This window comes from Acipenser ruthenus, chromosome 42 (assembly GCF_902713425.1).
Source record: "Acipenser ruthenus chromosome 42, fAciRut3.2 maternal haplotype, whole genome shotgun sequence".
Classification (NCBI taxonomy): domain Eukaryota; kingdom Metazoa; phylum Chordata; class Actinopteri; order Acipenseriformes; family Acipenseridae; genus Acipenser; species Acipenser ruthenus.
In genome coordinates, this window is record NC_081230.1 from 9,679,010 (window position 1) to 9,697,348 (window position 18,339).

General features: G+C 48.5%; 1 protein-coding gene across 4 annotated transcripts in view; it reads right to left on the reverse strand.

The window, feature by feature from the left end:
* Positions 1-8,337: 8,337 nt before the first annotated feature.
* Positions 8,338-18,339, reverse strand: part of LOC117401017 (calcium-binding and coiled-coil domain-containing protein 1) — a 91,334-nt gene continuing 81,332 nt past the window's right edge. For 3 of the 4 annotated variants that reach the window (XM_059011529.1, XM_059011531.1, XM_059011530.1), the window contains exons 2-15: positions 15,218-15,396; positions 14,821-14,923; positions 14,468-14,664; positions 14,212-14,370; positions 13,969-14,117; positions 13,546-13,636; positions 12,797-12,952; positions 12,323-12,577; positions 11,814-11,939; positions 11,450-11,545; positions 11,111-11,198; positions 10,583-10,824; positions 10,171-10,295; positions 8,338-9,587 (exon numbers count right to left, since the gene is read on the reverse strand). In XM_059011529.1, the coding sequence (XP_058867512.1) occupies positions 9,446-9,587; positions 10,171-10,295; positions 10,583-10,824; positions 11,111-11,198; positions 11,450-11,545; positions 11,814-11,939; positions 12,323-12,577; positions 12,797-12,952; positions 13,546-13,636; positions 13,969-14,117; positions 14,212-14,370; positions 14,468-14,664; positions 14,821-14,923; positions 15,218-15,396 (2,108 nt within the window). In that variant the 3' untranslated portion in view covers positions 8,338-9,445. The remainder of the gene's footprint in view (positions 9,588-10,170; positions 10,296-10,582; positions 10,825-11,110; positions 11,199-11,449; positions 11,546-11,813; positions 11,940-12,322; positions 12,578-12,796; positions 12,953-13,545; positions 13,637-13,968; positions 14,118-14,211; positions 14,371-14,467; positions 14,665-14,820; positions 14,924-15,217; positions 15,397-18,339) is intronic. The other variant, XM_059011532.1, reaches the window with a different exon arrangement.

Genomic DNA, 18,339 nt, shown 5'->3' on the forward strand with positions numbered 1-18,339 from the left:
TGTACGTTTCCTGGGAGTTTTATTTATTTGTAGTGCGGGAGAAAGAGAGAGAGAGAGAGAGAAAGCGCTGGGCTGCAGTGTGGAAGGCAGGGGGTTTGAGGAGCTCAGTGGTTAGATAAAGAAAGCGCTGGGCTGCAGTGTGGAAGGCAGGGGGTTTGAGGAGCTCAGGGGTTAGATAAAGAAAGCGCTGGGCTGCAGTGTGGAAGGCAGGGGGTTTGAGGAGCTCAGTGGTTAGATAAAGAAAGCGCTGGGCTGCAGTGTAGAAGGCAGGGGGTTTGAGGAGCTCAGGGGTTAGATAAAGAAAGCGCTGGGCTGCAGTGTAGAAGGCAGGGGGTTTGAGGAGCTCAGGGGTTAGATAAAGAAAGCGCTGGGCTGCAGTGTGGAAGGCAGGGGGTTTGAGGAGCTCAGGGGTTAGATAAAGAAAGCGCTGGGCTGCAGTGTGGAAGGCAGGGGGTTTGAGGAGCTCAGTGGTTAGATAAAGAAAGCGCTGGGCTGCAGTGTGGAAGGCAGGGGGTTTGAGGAGCTCAGTGGTTAGATAAAGAAAGCACTGGGCTGCAGTGTGGAAGGCAGGGGGTTTGAGGAGCTCAGTGGTTAGATAAAGAAAGCGCTGGGCTGCAGTGTGGAAGGCAGCGGGTTTGAGCAGCTCAGAGGTTAGATTAGAGAGAAAGAAAAAAAGAAAGAAAGACAGACCATGGACTGAAGTGAAAAGAAAACACAGATTATACTTCCCTCCACCCCAGTCCCTCAGCTCTAACCACTAAGCCACATGGCTTCCCAGTTAGAATATAGAACTTACAAATGAATAATATATATAATATTAATGTCTCCTTTATTTGAATGAAGTGACAGCACAGATCAGATCAACGAGCTACTCAGAAGAAAGGCTGCTGTAGGCATTTATAGGACTGAAGCACTTAGCAAGATTTGACAGCGCCAGGAGTGAACATTTCTCCCAATCATTTCAATATATATTCAGTAATTAATCATAGCGCTATTAATAGCACAATATACACCCTCCAGCACACAGAGAATGAACCAGCCCCCTTCTCATAGGACAGTGAAGAGAATGAACCAGCCCCCTTCTCAAAGCACAGTGAAGATAATGAACCAGCCCCCTTCTCAAAGCACAGTGAAGATAATGAAGCAGCCCCCTTCTCAAAGCACAGTGAAGATAATGAACCAGCCCCCTTCTCAAAGCACAGTGAAGATAATGAAGCAGCCCCCTTCTCAAAGCACAGTGAAGATAATGAAGCAGCCCCCTTCTCAAAGCACAGTGAAGATAATGAAGCAGCCCCCTTCTCAAAGCACAGTGAAGATAATGAACCAGCCCCCTTCTCAAAGCACAGTGAAGATAATGAACCAGCCCCCTTCTCAAAGCACAGTGAAGATAATGAACCAGCCCCCTTCTCAAAGCACAGTGAAGATAATGAACCAGCCCCCTTCTCAAAGCACAGTGAAGATAATGAAGCAGCCCCCTTCTCAAAGCACAGTGAAGATAATGAACCAGCCCCCTTCTCAAAGCACAGTGAAGATAATGAAGCAGCCCCCTTCTCAAAGCACAGTGAAGATAATGAACCAGCCCCCTTCTCAAAGCACAGTGAAGATAATGAACCAGCCCCCTTCTCAAAGCACAATGAAGATAATGAACCAGCCCCCTTCTCAATGTTTAATGCTGTGGTATCCCCTGGTTAAAGCAATTCAAAGTATCGTGTGACACATTCTAAACGACCGTGTGAATGCCCCGTTTCGCGTTTGGTAGAAAGCTTAAATAAATATATGTTTACCAAAAACTGCGCGGTTACATCTGCAACTCCGCCAGTATGACCAGTAAAGCTTTCCAGTAAATATAAAATACCTCTGTTTCACGCACCTTCCAGTCTGAGTCGCTCAAAAAAAAAATAAAAAAAAACAATCTCTGAAGCATTCCGGGTCAGATCTGAAGCGCTGTGGTTGTGCAGCGCGTTTGTCGCAATGGCTCGAAATGTCCAGCAGGGGTCGCCCGCCCATCGCCTTGGCGGCGGGGGAATCCTCTCCGCTTTCTTCTTATTCTGTACACTGTCTGGATTGCCAGACTCCACTTAACCTTTCTCCAGCACCCCCACCCTGTGCACTCACTCTCCCCGCGCCGCTGTCTGCCTGCACTGCCACTCGAGATCGTTTGCTGCCATTCGTTTTTCATCAGGGAAGTCTAGTGGGTGTATTTCCAGACTCCCCTCACATGAGATTATGTCATAAACGTGATCAAATGACCTTTTCAGGATCCTTCGCTTTATGAAGCCGAATCAACATGTTGACCGCCCCCGCTGAACTTCACTGCACCCATGCAGCATCCCATTACACACTGCCGCATATATATATCCCTGCGATCAATCAATCAATCAAACAAACACCGGGTGCTGGAGACTTGATGGGAACTACGCGACTACGTGCGTTTGCAAGACATAGGCTTAGATAAAAGGTAATTACCATTATAAAAAATAAATAAATTCAAAAATAGTCCTTTTTTTTTTGGCAGATCTTTAGTTTGTTTTGTCGTCCCCCCCCCCCCCTCCGGATTTGTTCAAACAACGTTGGGTTCAATACAGAGTTGTCGTTGTGAGTATAGCCCCATACCTTTTAAAGCCTTATTGCAAATGATATATATCATATATATATTTTAGCTCAAAGATATACTTTAAGGGACAAATGCAATACATCGTACCCCTTTGATATGGGCGTTTTCTGAGCTAAAATCATTTGCGCATGCTCAGTATTACGTCGTACTACGTTTTTGACGGGTACTGCAAAATAACACCACACCGGTAACGGTAGGAAACAACAGATTTTAGTCTAGAAATGCCAGTTACCGATCTGCCTGCGTCTGACTTTATTAAACATCCTGTAATTAAAACTCCCTCATTAAAACCGGTAACGACGGGAACCAGCAGAGAGGCTGCAGACTGAGCAACAGCGGTGCTGCCAAGTCTCACGAGAAAAAAATCTAATGACGTGCCTTTACATAGACACCTGTCAATCATGCAAACCCGCGACTCTCAAAGAATTAACGCGACTTTTAAAACAAGCCCAATTTCGCTTATTATAAGCGGACTTGAGCTCGAGGGTCTATCTAAACGGTTGCGAAGAGGCCGTAAACAGGGTTCGAAATGAATCCGCGTCGAAGCACAGTCATTTGACAAGGAAATGAAGATCCGCCAGATAAAATAATCCCTGAACGAATTGGTTTAATATATATATATTTTTAAAATACCGCTTTTATTGCCATTTCTTATAAATATATAAGTATGGTATAAACAGAATACGGAATGGGCATGTGTGGTATAAGGTTTGTATTGTACGGATATCCTCCTGCGGTGAAAACCCCAATAGCGAGAAATATTACTGTCACCCTAAATTACTACAGTCTGGTAACAACAGGCAATTCACTTACACTTGTGATGGAAATATTATACAAATAATAATTAAAAAAAACGCAATATTAATCAAACAGAATCATTATATTAGTCCGAAATACCCCGTATTAATAATATTAATAAAATAAATAAATAATAGTAAAGGGTGATACACCTGTAGAGGCATACCTGGCTGGTCGGCGGACTGAAGGACAGCTGGTGGTGAGCGGATCTGTGAAGGCGCAGAAGCGGGATGACAGTGAGTCGAGTTCAGGAGCGGCGCTTCTCTCTCTCGCTGCTGCCTCGCACAGATTCGGTTAACTTTCAAATAAAGCCCGCGAATCCTTCAAGCCGAGCGCCTTGCCGAACGTTCTACTGCCCTCGAGCTCAACTGCGGGGCGAAGCTGCAGGTTATTATTTTTCCCGCCAACTGGCAAACCTGTCTTAAATGTAAAATAACTACAACGCAAGACAAATGTGAATGAGAGGGTCGCAGCACAGCCGGTTCCACAGTTTTTATAAGGTCCTTTCGAGCACGGCAGTCTCAGTAAACATCGCTTTTGTTATTTAGTTAGTTGGCGTTTAGGTCAGGCTGCGTCAGGGAGACGGAGGCGAGAGAGGCGATTGTAGTGACGTTATTTACCACCACGTGCACCACTGCTAAATGTGATTGGTTGTTGCAATCAGCTGACCGCTCCCGTGTGTAAAGAGGCGGGGAATTTAAAAAGATATCGACTCTATATATATATATATATAGACTATGTGCCCCTTGTTTCTGACGACGCCTCAGCCAAGGTCTTGTCTAGACATTGAAAACGGGTATTATTCACCTGTAACTGCATTGTCTGTGGCTTCGAAAGCACGAACGGCTCATTTCTAACCGGCTCTGCGAGTGTGTTTTGTTTTGTTTGTTTGGGGTCGCTGTAGTAACTTGCAATGCATTTGATGGTGGATGGCTGAGCACACACACAAACACGCACACACACACAGAGACACACACCGACACAGACACACGCACACACACAAACACACGCACCCCCCCTACACATGCACACACAACACTCACACACAGACACTCACACAGTCACATGCATGCACACAGACACACACACACACGCACACGCACGCACACACACACACACACACACGCACGCACACACACACACACACATCACCCTCAGCGTGATTACTTAAAATACCCCCGCTGTGATTAATGGCGCTCCTTTTATTTATTTTTTTATTAATCGGCAGAAAGAGGAAAGCGATAAAACCAGATGGAATTCTATTAATTAAACGATTGCTATAATTAACTCTCATTAAATGCAGATCAATAAAGCAGCGCAGAGATTTAAGCAGGCTCCATACATTATGGGCTGTTTAACAAGGAACCACCAAATTACCTCATATATTAAACATGGCGAGACGTATCGCCATGGAAACCAAGACTGCATTATATTTACTGCAGCTTGTAAAGAGGTCCACTATGAAAGGCGCTATATAAAATAAAGATAGATTGATCGATTGATATCCTTCCACAGTGAGCCGCTGTGACCTTGAGTGGATGAAAATTAGCTTGTAATCTGACACAGCACCCCTTTAATGCTAGTGCCTTCATCAGTGTTATTGAAACTAGAAGAAACCGAGTCAAGCAGACAGGCGTTTCTAATGCTAGTGCCTTCATCAGTGTTACTGAAACTAGAAGAAACCGAGTCAAGCAGACAGGCGTTTCTAATGCTAGTGCCTTCATCAGTGTTACTGAAACTAGAAGAAACCGAGTTAAGCAGACAGGCGTTTCTAATGCTAGTGCCTTCATCAGTGTTACTGAAACTAGAAGAAACCGAGTTAAGCAGACAGGCGTTTCTAATGCTAGCGCCTTCATCAGTGTTATTGAAACTAGAAGAAACCGAGTCAAGCAGACAGGCGTTTCTAATGCTAGTGCCTTCATCAGTGTTATTGAAACTAGAAGAAACCGAGTCAAGCAGACAGGCGTTTCTAATGCTAGCGCCTTCATCAGTGTTATTATAGCTCACCTAACCGTGTTGACGAACAAAGGAGAAAGGAGAGCAGCGAATGAAAGAGGGAGGGAGGGAGGGGGAGAGAATGAAGGATGGAGGGAGAGAGGGGAGGGAAGAGAGAAGGAGGGAATTTAGTAATACCAAAAGAAACTGTCAGATAAAATCACCGTGCGCGCACATCGCCCATAAACGCCGAAGACTCCGGCTATCCATTATTTAATGATATCTTTATGACTTCCATAAAGCTCTCTGATTAACACGGCTAACTTATTCAGATTAGCATGAGAGACTTGGAGGAAGAGAAATCGTAAAAAGGTATGTGCGCCCCGCTTTCTTTCTTCAGCCTGCAACAGCACAGCGCGACCAAAAAGAAATATTCTTTAGCAAACGCAATGCTGAAGGGAGGCTGAACAGTTTTGTAACGCGGTTCCATATTAATAAAAGGATCGCGTTGTGTGTGTGTGTGTGTGCGTGTAAGTGTAGTGTGTGTGTGTGTGTGTGTGTGTGAGTGTAAGTGTAGTGTGTGTGTGTGAGTGTAAGTGTAGTGTGTGTGTGTGTGTATTCCTCGTGCTGCGTTGTGACGGTGTTGGTTCTGTCCGGTTCTGGGTTCTGCTGCTCCTCCAGTACCGAGTTCTTGTGTTTTTTTTTAATCTGACTGGACCTGGCTTTCAGCTGCTCGGCGCTTGTCTGGAGAGCCCGAATCACGTGACAGTGTACACACATGTGTACTGTACAGACAGACACTCTGAAACACTAACCCCCTCACACACAGACACTCTGAAACACTAACCCCCTCACACACAGACACTCTGAAACACTAACCCCCTCACACACAGACACTCTGAAACACTAACCCCCTCACACACAGACACTCTGAAACACTAACCCCCTCACACACAGACACTCTGAAACACAAACCCCCTCACACACAGACACTCTGAAACACTAACCCCCTCACACACAGACACTCTGAAACACTAACCCCCTCACACACAGACACTCTGAAACACTAACCCCCTCACACACAGACACTCTGAAACACTAACCCCCTCACACACAGACACTCTGAAACACAAACCCCCTCACACACAGACACTCTGAAACACTAACCCCCTCACACACAGACACTCTGAAACACTAACCCCCTCACACACAGACACTCTGAAACACTAACCCCCTCACACACAGACACTCTGAAACACTAACCCCCTCACACACAGACACTCTGAAACACTAACCCCCTCACACACAGACACTCTGAAACACTAACCCCCTCACACACAGACACTCTGAAACACAAACCCCCTCACACACAGACACTCTGAAACACTAACCCCCTCACACACAGACACTCTGAAACACTAACCCCCTCACACACAGACACTCTGAAACACTAACCCCCTCACACACAGACACTCTGAAACACTAACCCCCTCACACACAGACACTCTGAAACACTAACCCCCTCACACACAGACACTCTGAAACACTAACCCCCTCACACACAGACACTCTGAAACACTAACCCCCTTACACACACACAGACAGACACACTGAAACACTAACCCCCTCACACACAGATAGACATGTAGGGGAGAGAGAGAGAGACGGAGAGAGAGGAAAAGAGTGAAGAGGGGGACAGAAAAGGAAGCAGAGACAGCACACAAGGGAGAGATGGAAAGAGTGAGGGAGAGAAACAGCTAGTTTGTACTTTGAACTTGAGGGAGGTCAAACGGAAGGTTGCTGGAAAGTGAAAACTCACGACGAAGTGAGACAGTAAATTCAGCACCTCGGGTCTGTCTGCAATATTAAACAGAGCAGAGAGGGGAGGGAGAGGAGAGGAGAGAGAGAGAGGAGGGAGTGCTCTGTAGCCCCGGGGTCTTTCTGTTTTACGTCTCTAATTAAAAGAGAGGAGAGCGCAGAGACACACTGGGAGCTGTCAATCCCACAGCAATCCCCCTCGAAGTGCTTCATAAAACATTAAGGGCAGCCGGGATGGATTGTGTGATTACCTGCCTCTCCTATTCACGCAGCGCTGCTCTGAATGGCAGCAAAGTATTGAACTGGCTCACAATGGAGAGAGAGAGAGAGAGAGGGGAGGGGGGGGGAGAGAGAGAGAGAGGGGAAGGAGGGAGAAAGAGAGGGGGAGAAGGGGGAGCGATGGAGAGGGAGAGAGCGAGAAGGGGAGCGAGGAAGGAGAGGGAGAAAGAGAGGGGGGGGAGGGGGAAGGAGAGAGAGAGAGGGGGAGCGAGAGAGAGAGAGCCTCCTGCCACAGGGTCAGAGACACACAGCAGGCTCACTCGACTCACAGATAGCATTCGGTTTATTTCCCGTCTGTTTTTCGTGTTCTCTTAACGCAGTGGATCTTTAGCAATACTTGTTGAACTTGTAACGTCTATCAAGTATCTGAACTTGAACTTCTGAGAGTGCGAGAGAGACTGGGGAGGGAGGGAGGGAGACAGGGTATTTAATAATCCTCAGTGTGAATTCACAGCTCTGTATTTTCCACTTTGGGCAGAACAGAGTCACACAAACACTAGTGACACTCCAGAAGGGTTTTATATATATTTGTAAAGATTTTATTGAACTAAATAAACCAAAAACAGACAATATGAGAATCGAAGCCAGCCCGACCAGGAGAGGCAGTTCTGGAACGTTACTTTTTTTTTTAGTTCTCAAAACCGACTTTCCACGAGGGGGCGACTTTGAGTAAAAAAAAAAAAAAAAAAAAAAAAATAGAAAATAAACATTTTTTTTTCTTGAAATTGTAAAAGTAAACAAAACAAAAAGACAAGAATAGTAACAACAATACTACAACTACTAATATTTAACATAACTGTAATAAGATCATTTTCTGTTGACAAGTCTGAAATGAAAGACGTCCGTGTAATTAAGTTTATATAAAAAGTACTCTGAGAAGCTCCAACTCGAGATAATACATCAACAAAACGACCTTAAAAAGATACAAACATTTCAGTGAACGCAGACTGCGAAGCGACTGCTCGCCTTGTCAGTTATTGCAGGAAGAAGAATACTCTTGTAAACTAGAGGAGACAGTCCAGCCCCATCAATCACTTCCAAAAACAAACAAGAAACACACACGCACGCACGCACGCACACGCGCACGCACGCACCTTCTACTGTAAAACCAAACTCTTAAAGCAACGCAGGGAGCGAGGCAAGTAGCAGTCAGGGTTCCAATTCCAATTCCTTTTGAAAATCAATTCCAAATTCCAATTCCATTCCCTTTTAATCCATTCCAAACACGCCGCTGATCAGAACGGCTTGAAATGAAAGCGGCTGAACGACGCAGAGATTATTATGACGTCTCTAAATGATGAATTCCATCGAAGGAACTGGAAAGTGATTTTAAAAAGGGAATCGTGAGGAACCGATTAATAATAATAATAATAATAATAATAATAATAATAATAATAATAATAATGTTGTTTGAATCCACTTTAGTTTGCCAGAAGTTGGTTGTTACAGTTTTTGTAAGTTTAAGTTGCAGTCTTTAACAGTGGAGACACAAACATCAAGTCTGAATCACTACATTACAGAATTCTGCATCTATATTTATATTGCTTCATTTCAAAAATGCCAGCTAACAAACCCCCTCTTAGTTCTCTCCATTTATTAAAACCACCCACAGTAAAAACGTCATGTATAGGTTCAAATATAATAATAATAATAATAATAATAATAATAATAATAATAATAATAGGTTAAAAATGTATCATAGTAGAATGATGAGTTGTATTCAACTCATAACAAAAACATTTCCCCTATTCATAACCAAGACAAACCAACCAAAATACTTTTTTGGTTTCTATAGTAACCGTAACATCCCAGAATACATTTTCAAAGTTCCCTTCCTGGTGCAGCAATATCCGTCAGTCTGGCTTTAAATAGCAAGAGACAGATGAAGAGACAGCTCTGCACACTGCGACACACAAACTCACTGTCTTCCACACCAGGGGTACGGGGGGGCGGGGGGGCGATCAGGGCTGGTAGGGCTCGGGAGGGGTACAGGGGGTCAGGTCACTGGAAGGTGAAGGGCTCGTGGGGTAAGCTGTAGTAGAAGTGGCTGTCCACGTGCTGCTGCAGCGCCTCCTTGTGGAACTCGAGGGGAAACCTCTCACTGCAGATCGGACACTCCTTCCACTGCGCTGAACTGGACTGCCTGGGACAGGAGAGGAGAGAGAGATCAGGGAGGGGACCTGCAGGGTGAAATAGGGTGCAGGGTGCAGTGTGTTTCCCTGGCAGGGTGCAGGGTGCAGTGTGTTTACCTGGCAGGGTGCAGGGTGCAGTGTGTTTACCTGGCAGGGTGCAGGGTGCAGTGTGTTTACCTGGCAGGGTGCAGGGTGTTTACCTGGCAGGGCAGGGTGCAGTGTGTTTACCTGGCAGGGTGCAGGGTGCAGTGTGTTTACCTGGCAGGGGGCAGGGTGCAGTGTGTTTACCTGGCAGGGGGCAGGGTGCAGTGTGTTTACCTGGCAGGGCAGGGTGCAGTGTGTTTACCTGGCAGGGCAGGGTGCAGGGTACAGTGTGTTTACCTGGCAGGGCAGGGTGCAGTGTGTTTACCTGGCAGTGGGCAGGGTGCAGTGTGTTTACCTGGCAGGGTGCAGGGTGCAGTGTGTTTACCTGGCAGGGCAGGGTGCAGGGTGCAGTGTGTTTACCTGGCAGGGTGCAGGGTGCAGTGTGTTTACCTGGCAGGGTGCAGGGTGCAGTGTGTTTACCTGGCAGGGTGCAGGGTGCAGTGTGTTTACCTGGCAGGGCAGGGTGCAGTGTGTTGCAGTGCGTGTTCCAGCTCTGGCAGCAGCGGGGAGGTCTCGTCTCCGGAGCTCGTCACACTCAGTGCTGACGGCTCCTCCTGCTCATCTTCATCATCCTCCTGAACAGAGACACAGGATCAGCCTCCGGAAACAACGGAAAAGCAATTCACAAAGCACGGCACTGCCTGCCTGTCTGCCTCACCGAGTCGGAGCTGTCTGTCTGTCTGTCTGTCTGCCTGCCTGTCTGCCTCACCGAGTCGGAGCTGTCTGTCTGTCTGTCTGTCTGCCTGCCTGTCTGCCTCACCGAGTCGGAGCTGTCTGTCTGTCTGCCTGCCTGTCTGCCTCACTGAGTCGGAGCTGTCTGTCTGTCTGTCTGTCTGCCTGCTTGCCTGCCTGCCTGCCTCACCGAGTCGGAGCTGTCTGTCTCCGTCCCGCCCACAGGGAGGTGTGAGGCGATGGGGGCGGGCTGGCTGATGACTACGCCCCCCCTGGCCGGTTGCCGCGGCGAGGGGGGCGGGGTCTGGAAGCCGGGGGTCTCCGTGGCGACGGCGGTGTTGTCACACAGGCTGTACGCGCTGCGCTCGCGGGGGGGGCGCATGTCTTCGGGGGACTCGTCCTCCGAGTTCGAGAGGGGGGAGTCGGGGCGGCCTAGGAGAGGGGGGGAGGAAAAAACAAGAGGTAAAGAGATTGGAGACATTGCAGCGAGAGGAGGAGAGAAACACTGAGAGAACTGACACAGCCTGAGGGAAAAAAACAGCAAAAAGAAACTCAAACCGCACTTTCTGTTCTGATCTAGTGTGAGAAATAAGCAAATTAGATTGTGTGTCACTTACACAGGGGTTAATACCATGAGTGAGGGAGTGAGTGTGTGAGTGAGTGAGGGAGTGAGTGAGGGAGTGTGGTGGGGGTGGGGGTTAGTTCTGGTGTTACTCACTGGGAGTCTCAGAGACAGCATCTTTCCACTTGGAGTCGGCCACGCTGTCCAGTCTCTGCTCCAGCTTCTGCATGTACTGCAGCAGCTCCTGAGAGAGACAGAGAGAGAGTGAGACAGAGAGAGAGAGGAGAGACAGAGACAGAGAGACAGTCACAGAGAGAGAGAGAGACAGACACAGAGAGCGAGACACAGAGAGAGAGACACAGAGAGAGAGAGACACAGAGAGAGAGAGACAGAGAGGGGCATCAATAAACACAGGGAACCTGACCCCTACCCTCCCCCGCATTCCCTCCAGCAGCCCGTCTCCCCTCCTCCTCCTCCTCCTCCTCCTCCTCTCACCTGTTTCTCAGCCAGCAGCTGCTCCTTCTCTTTCTGCGAGATGCGCAGAGTGGACTTCAGCTCCTTCAGCTCTCTGACCGTCTCTCCCAGCTGAACCTGCAGGGGGCAGTGTGACTCAGCACAGGCAGAGCGACAGCCCAGGGAAATGCAGTACAGTCCCCATGTCCCTTGTGTTCAGCTCTGGCTTTGCATCCCCCCCCTAGAATGAACTCATTTCGTCGAATGAAAACTGCTGAACATATTGAATCCCCTATCTGCCTTTGTAGTGTTCCATAAACTCCTAGCAAAACCAGGAATGGATCAAACTGCTCTGCACCGGGAGTCTTATTCCCATCCCTGATCTATATATAGTGTTGATATTTACCCGGTTGCAGTCTCTCTCCCTCCCCAGCTCCACCTCCAGCTTCTCCCTCTGCATCCTCTCCTCCTGCAGCCCCTCCTCCAGAGTAAGGACCTCCCCCTCCAGACGCACCAGCTTCTCCTTCTGCATCTGGGGGGCGGGACACACATGAAAACAGGGCTGAACTAACACACGGAGTGCATGCGTGTGTGCGTGCGTGTGCGTATCTCTGTGTGTAATCTTCCTCTCCCTCACCTCTGGGAAAAAAAAACACACTGCCTGTAAGATCCTGTAAAACTGGAGGCGAGAGAGCGGGAGGGAGGGGAGGGTGTGTGTGTGTGTGTGTGTGTGAGAGAATTACAGGATGGGAAATAAGACTCCCGTTGTATAGCAGTTTGATCCATTCCTGGTTTTAAAAAGACACACACCTGACTCGTACACTGTGGGTAGTCAAGTTGGTATTAAAACCTGGACTGGGTGAAGCTGCTCTGCACTGGGAGTCTGGCTCCCGTCCCTGTGTGTGTTTCTGGTACCTCGGAGCTCTGCAGGAGGGCGATTCTCTCCTTCAGCCACTGCGCTCGGTCCTCCTTCCAGGCCAGGGTGCCCTGGGCCAGCTGGATGTTCAGCTCCGCCCCCTCGAGGCGGGCCTTGTGCAGCTCGGACATGGTGCGGTCCCGCATCGCCGCGGCGCTCCCCAGCTCCGCCCCCAGCAGCTCAGCCTTCTGCTGACTGGCAGAGAGCTGGTCCTGAGAGCAACGCAGCTGTTCACGCAACAGCACAGTGTACTCCTGCAGAAAGAGAGAGGAGAGAGGGGAGAGGAGGGGGGAGGAGAGAGGAGGGGGAGAGGAGAGGAGAAGAGAGGAGAGGGAGAGAGGAGAGAGGAGAAGAGGAGAGAGGAGGGAGAGGGGGAGAGGAGGAGAGGAGGAGACAGACACACGGAAATGTTATTAGTGTTATTCTTCCTCGCTCCTCCTCTCCCTCTCCCTCCTCTGCTCCGTCTCTCTCACCTTGTTCTCGAGGGCGGTGCTCAGCTTGCTTTGCAGCTTGCTGATCTCGTCTCTCAGCTGCAGTGCCTGCGTGTCTCTCTCTGCCAAGGAGCTCCGCAGAGTCTGGAAATCAGCAGCCAGACGGCGCAGCTCCAGCTCAGAGGAGCGAAGCTTCAACTACACAGAGAGACAGAGACAGAGAGACAGGCAGAGAGACAGAGACACGCAGAGAGACAGGCAGAGAGACAGAGACACGCAGAGAGAGAGGCAGAGAGAGAGGCAGAGAGACAGAGACACGCAGAGAGACAGAGACACGCAGAGAGAGAGGCAGAGAGAGAGAGACACGCAGAGAGAGAGGCAGAGAGACAGGCAGAGAGAGAGACACGCAGAGAGAGAGGCAGAGAGAGAGACACGCAGAGAGAGGCAGAGAGAGAGGCAGAGAGAGAGACACGCAGAGAGAGAGGCAGAGAGGGAGACACGCAGAGAGAGGCAGAGAGAGGCAGAGAGAGAGGCAGAGAGAGAGACACGCAGAGAGAGGCAGAGAGAGAGAGAGAGACAGAGAGACAGGCAGAGAGACAGAGACACGCAGAGAGAGGCAGAGAGAGAGAGGCAGAGAGACACGCACACACACACAGACAGAAACAGAAACAGAGACACAGGCAGGCAGGCAGACAGACAGACACAGAGGGTCAGTTTCATGTCATCTCTCCGTACCCTTATGAAAGGGTTAGCAAAGTGTTTCCATCCCAGTGAAGCAGCCGCTGGGTTACCTGCAGTCTCTCCTTCTCCTCCTCCTCCTCTTGGAGCTGCTTGCTGAGCTGCTCGTGTTGAAAGGAGAGCTTCTTCACTCGGTCCTTCATCCTGCACACACACAACACACAGAACAGAGACACTGAATCCACACAGCCACTGAATCCACAGAGCCACTGAATCCACAGCCACTGAATCCACAGACACACTGAATCCACAGACACACTGAATCCACACAGCCACTGAATCCACAGAGCCACTGAATCCACAGACACACTGAATCCACAGACACTGAAACCCTTTTTCAATTCCAATTCCCACTCCCTTTTGATCAATTGCAAAGCCAATTCCAAGCACACACTCTCACACACTCACACACACACGCACGCACACACACACACACACACACACGCACGCACACGCACACACACACACACTCTCACCTGTCCAGCTCAGTCTCTCTCTCCAGCACCTTCCTGTTGATGATTTTCATGTCCTCCTCCAGCTCGATGATTCGCTCCTGGTTCTCGGCTCGCTGGCAAATCAGAGCGTCCCGTTCCGAGGTCACCTCCTCCTTCTCACGCATCACTTCCTGTGGGGGGAAAAAATAAATATATACACACACACACATATATATATATATATATATAACTCCCCACTCCTAATCCCCTCTGCTCTCCTCTCACCTCATACTGCTGCTGTAGTCGCCTCTTCTCCTCCTCAGCTCTCTCCACTCCTCTTTCCCACTCTCTCATTCGCTCCGTCAGCGCATCCTTCTGTCTCTCAGACTCCTCCCTCTCTGCCAGGAGCCCCGCCCTCTCCTGTAGACACGCCTCCAGGTGGCTCTGCGAGTGACAGGTGCAGGTGGATCACGTGTCACGTGCCCCTCCCCCTCCCTCTCCCCTCCTCCTCTATCCTATCCTCCTCCCCCTCTGCTCTCACCTGCAGCATCTCCGCTCTGGGGATGATGACCAGCATGTCGTCCCCGTTCTCCCACTCCCCCCCCTCCACCGCGACGAGCTCCTCGAGGGGGGTGGGCGTGCGGAAGGTGAAGGGGGGGCTGCGCGCGCTCACCTCCCCCCCGCCGCTCACATAGCAGAACTGAAAGGGGTCCGCGCTGGCCTTGGGAAGGTAGGAAGCTGAGAGAGAGAGAGAGAGAGAGAGAGAGAGAGAGAGAGAGAGAGAGAGAGAGAGAGAGAGAGAGAGAGAGAGAGAGAGAGAGAGAGACTCCATTAAGACTCTCATTGCGTAGGTACAGTATGGTACACTGATACAGAACAGTGTGTTTCCCGTACCTTGGAACTGCACAGAGCAGTTGGCTGCCTGACCCTCCTCATAGTTGTCCGGCGCGAGTGACCAGACAAAGGTGTGATAATCTCGAACTGACGACCAGCCCACCTGGGAGAGGCGATCAATCACAAACTAGCATTAGAAAAACACCTGTCTGCTTGACTCGGTTTCTTCTAGTTTCAATAACACTGATGAAGGCACTAGCATTAGAAACGCCTGTCTGCTTGACTCGGTTTCTTCTAGTTTCAATAACACTGATGAAGGCACTAGCATTAGAAACACCTGTCTGCTTGACTCGGTTTCTTCTAGTTTCAATAACACTGATGAAGGCACTAGCATTAGAAACGCCTGTCTGCTTGACAGGAGAGAAGCGGTTCACGAGATATAGCCTCTGTGCCTCACCTTGAAGATCCCGATCCAGTCCCTGGCTGCCCAGCGGTGCCGCGCGGTCAGTGTGTAGTGACACTCTACCCGTGTGTCCGGGATGTAGCTCCGCGCCACGTTGTGGAACACGACCCCTGAGAGGGGCGGGGCCTGAGCCCACACGCTGACCTGCGACCCCTCCATGTCAATCAAACAGGCTGTGTCGAAAAAAAAGAAACAGAAGACAAATGGAGTGCGATACTCATGACACACAGAAACGAATGCCAGTTTCCCACTTAGACAAAGAGACTCCCTGGCAGGATTATCACATCTCCACATTTTAAATTTCGTCCAAGGAATTGATTTTAAAAAAGGAACTGGAGAAGGAAGTGGAATTGATAAAAACAGGCATTGATTCCCAGTCTGATTCCAGCCCAACCCAAATCTATTTCCCCCCACAGTGAGCTCCATACCCTGCAGCTGAATTCCACCCAAGCATGCCAAATAAATATCCTTCATATCTCATCTGTACTGAAGCATGTGACTTTAAACAGAGACAATTGAGGTGGTTGCTGTCTTGAAACTCACACTAGCCCTGCTGCTGCTGCTGCACCCAGTCCTGGGGTTCAGAGCTCCCCTCAATGAAGTCCATTATCATTATTATTAATATTGAAATGATCAGGAGCCAGGAGTTTGAGCAGGGTTACAAACTCACACTAGCCCTGCTGCTGCTGCTGCTGCTGCTGCTGCACCCAGTCCTGGGGTTCAGAGCTCCCCTCAATGAAATCTATTATTATTATTATTAATATTGAAATGATCAGGAGCCAGGAGTTTGAGCAGGGTTACAAACTCACACTAGCCCTGCTGCTGCTGCTGCTGCTGCACCCAGTCCTGGGGTTCAGAGCTCCCCTCAATGAAGTCTGTTATTATTATTATTATTATTATTAATATTGAAATGATCAGGAGCCAGGAGTTTGAGCAGGGTTACAAACTCACACTAGCCCTGCTGCTGCTGCTGCTGCTGCTGCTGCAGCCAGTCCTGGGGTTCAGAGCTCCCCTCAATGAAATCTATTATTATTATTATTAATATTGAAATGATCAGGAGCCAGGAGTTTGAGCAGGGTTACAAACTCACATTAGCCCTGCTGCTGCTGCTGCACCCAGTCCTGGGGTTCAGAGCTCCCCTCAATGAAGTCTAGTATTATTAATATTGAAATGATCAGGAGCCAGGAGTTTGAGCAGGGTTACAAACTCACACTAGCCCTGCTGCTGCTGCTGCACCCAGTCCTGGGGTTCAGAGCTCCCCTCAATGAAGTCTAGTATTATTATTAATATTGAAATGATCAGGAGCCAGGAGTTTGAGCAGGGTTACAAACTCACACTAGCCCTGCTGCTACTGCTGCTGCTGCACCCAGTCCTGGGGTTCAGAGCTCCCCTCAATGAAGTCTAGTATTATTAATATTGAAATGATCAGGAGCCAGGAGTTTGAGCAGGGTTAGAAACTCACACTAGCCCTGCTGCTGCTGCTACTGCTGCACCCAGTCCTGGGGTTCAGAGCTCCCCTCAATGAAGTCTAGTATTATTATTATTAATATTGAAATGATCAGGAGCCAGGAGTTTGAGCAGGGTTACAAACTCACACTAGCCCTGCTGCTGCTGCTGCTGCTGCACCCAGTCCTGGGGTTCAGAGCTCCCCTCAATGAAATCTATTATTATTATTAATATTGAAATGATCAGGAGCCAGGAGTTTGAGCAGGGTTAGAAACTCACACTAGCCCTGCTGCTGCTGCTGCTGCTGCTGCTGCTGCTGCACCCAGTCCTGGGGTTCAGAGCTCCCCTCAATTAAATCTATTATTATTATTATTATTAATATTGAGATGATCAGGAGCCAGGAGTTTGAGCAGGGTTACAAACTCACACTAGCCCTGCTGCTGCTGCTGCTGCTGCTGCTGCACCCAGTCCTGGGGTTCAGAGCTCCCCTTGTTCAGGTGTATTATTGAAATGACTGGCTCCTGATCATATCAATAATATACTCTATTGAGGGTCCTATGTTATAATTGCAATTAAATTACGAGTCGCACAATTACTACAGTCGAGCTCTTCTTAAATTAAAACATGCTGGCATCAACACGAGAGAGACAGCGGCAGTGAAGCGCGTCTTTATTTAGGCTGTTTTCCAAGGACTTCTGAAACATGAAGCGACTTGCGAAACTTCGAACTCACGGGGGAGGCAAAATGTGACATTGCCTGCGCATGAACAACAGAGTAAAAAAACCAACGATATAAACATATTATTAAGTGGGAATTGTGGGCGACCTGGGCAGCGTATTGTTGATTCAGTACCAGTGTTTTAAAAAGGGACTGTACTAAATATTTTGACTGGAAAGGTGTTTTTTTTAAAAAAAAAATATCATTAAACCTAAATTGCTGGACTTTAGCTCCGTTCGTTAGCTACAGTCAGGGTCTGAATTGCAGAAGCTATCGTTCTGTAGTGGGGAAGCTTGTACAGATAGAATATTATATATGTGCGTGTGAGTATAATTAATATACGTGCCGTCCAAAAAACGACTAGCAAATTACAGAGGGGAAACACACAGCGCTTTCTGAGGGAAAGGTGGAGTTTTTTTTAAATACAACGTCGAGAAAGAAAATAATGGGTTTATGTGGGAAAAAAAGATGTGTTTTTCTACACAAACAACAGAAGCCTGGAATCCTGCTTGGCGGTGCTGGTTTCGTGTAGCGAGGTCTGTTTGAGTCGCCGCGATGTTCTGAATTGTATGTTGTGTTATTATTAGTAACACAACAACTCAACAATAAACTCCGGCCGGCGAGACCAGTGCGCGCTCCTTCACAGGCAAAGTTTATTTTCATGCAGAAGTAACACAACGCTCTTTATACAAAACAAGCCCGTTAGTTTCTGCATGCCGTAGATCTAAAATACCAGCGTCTATCTATTATTAATAATAATATTATTACAGAACAAAGCCAGCGTGCATACGCACCCGCGAGGCTGCCCGAGAGCCCGTATTTAAACACTGCGCACTTGACGTTCAGCAAAACAACAAAAAAAACGAAAATCAGACATCTTTAAGTTGAGCACGACATTTTTTTCACCACAAACTGCACCGAGAGAAAAGCGAGAAAAATAAAAAAACAAGCTC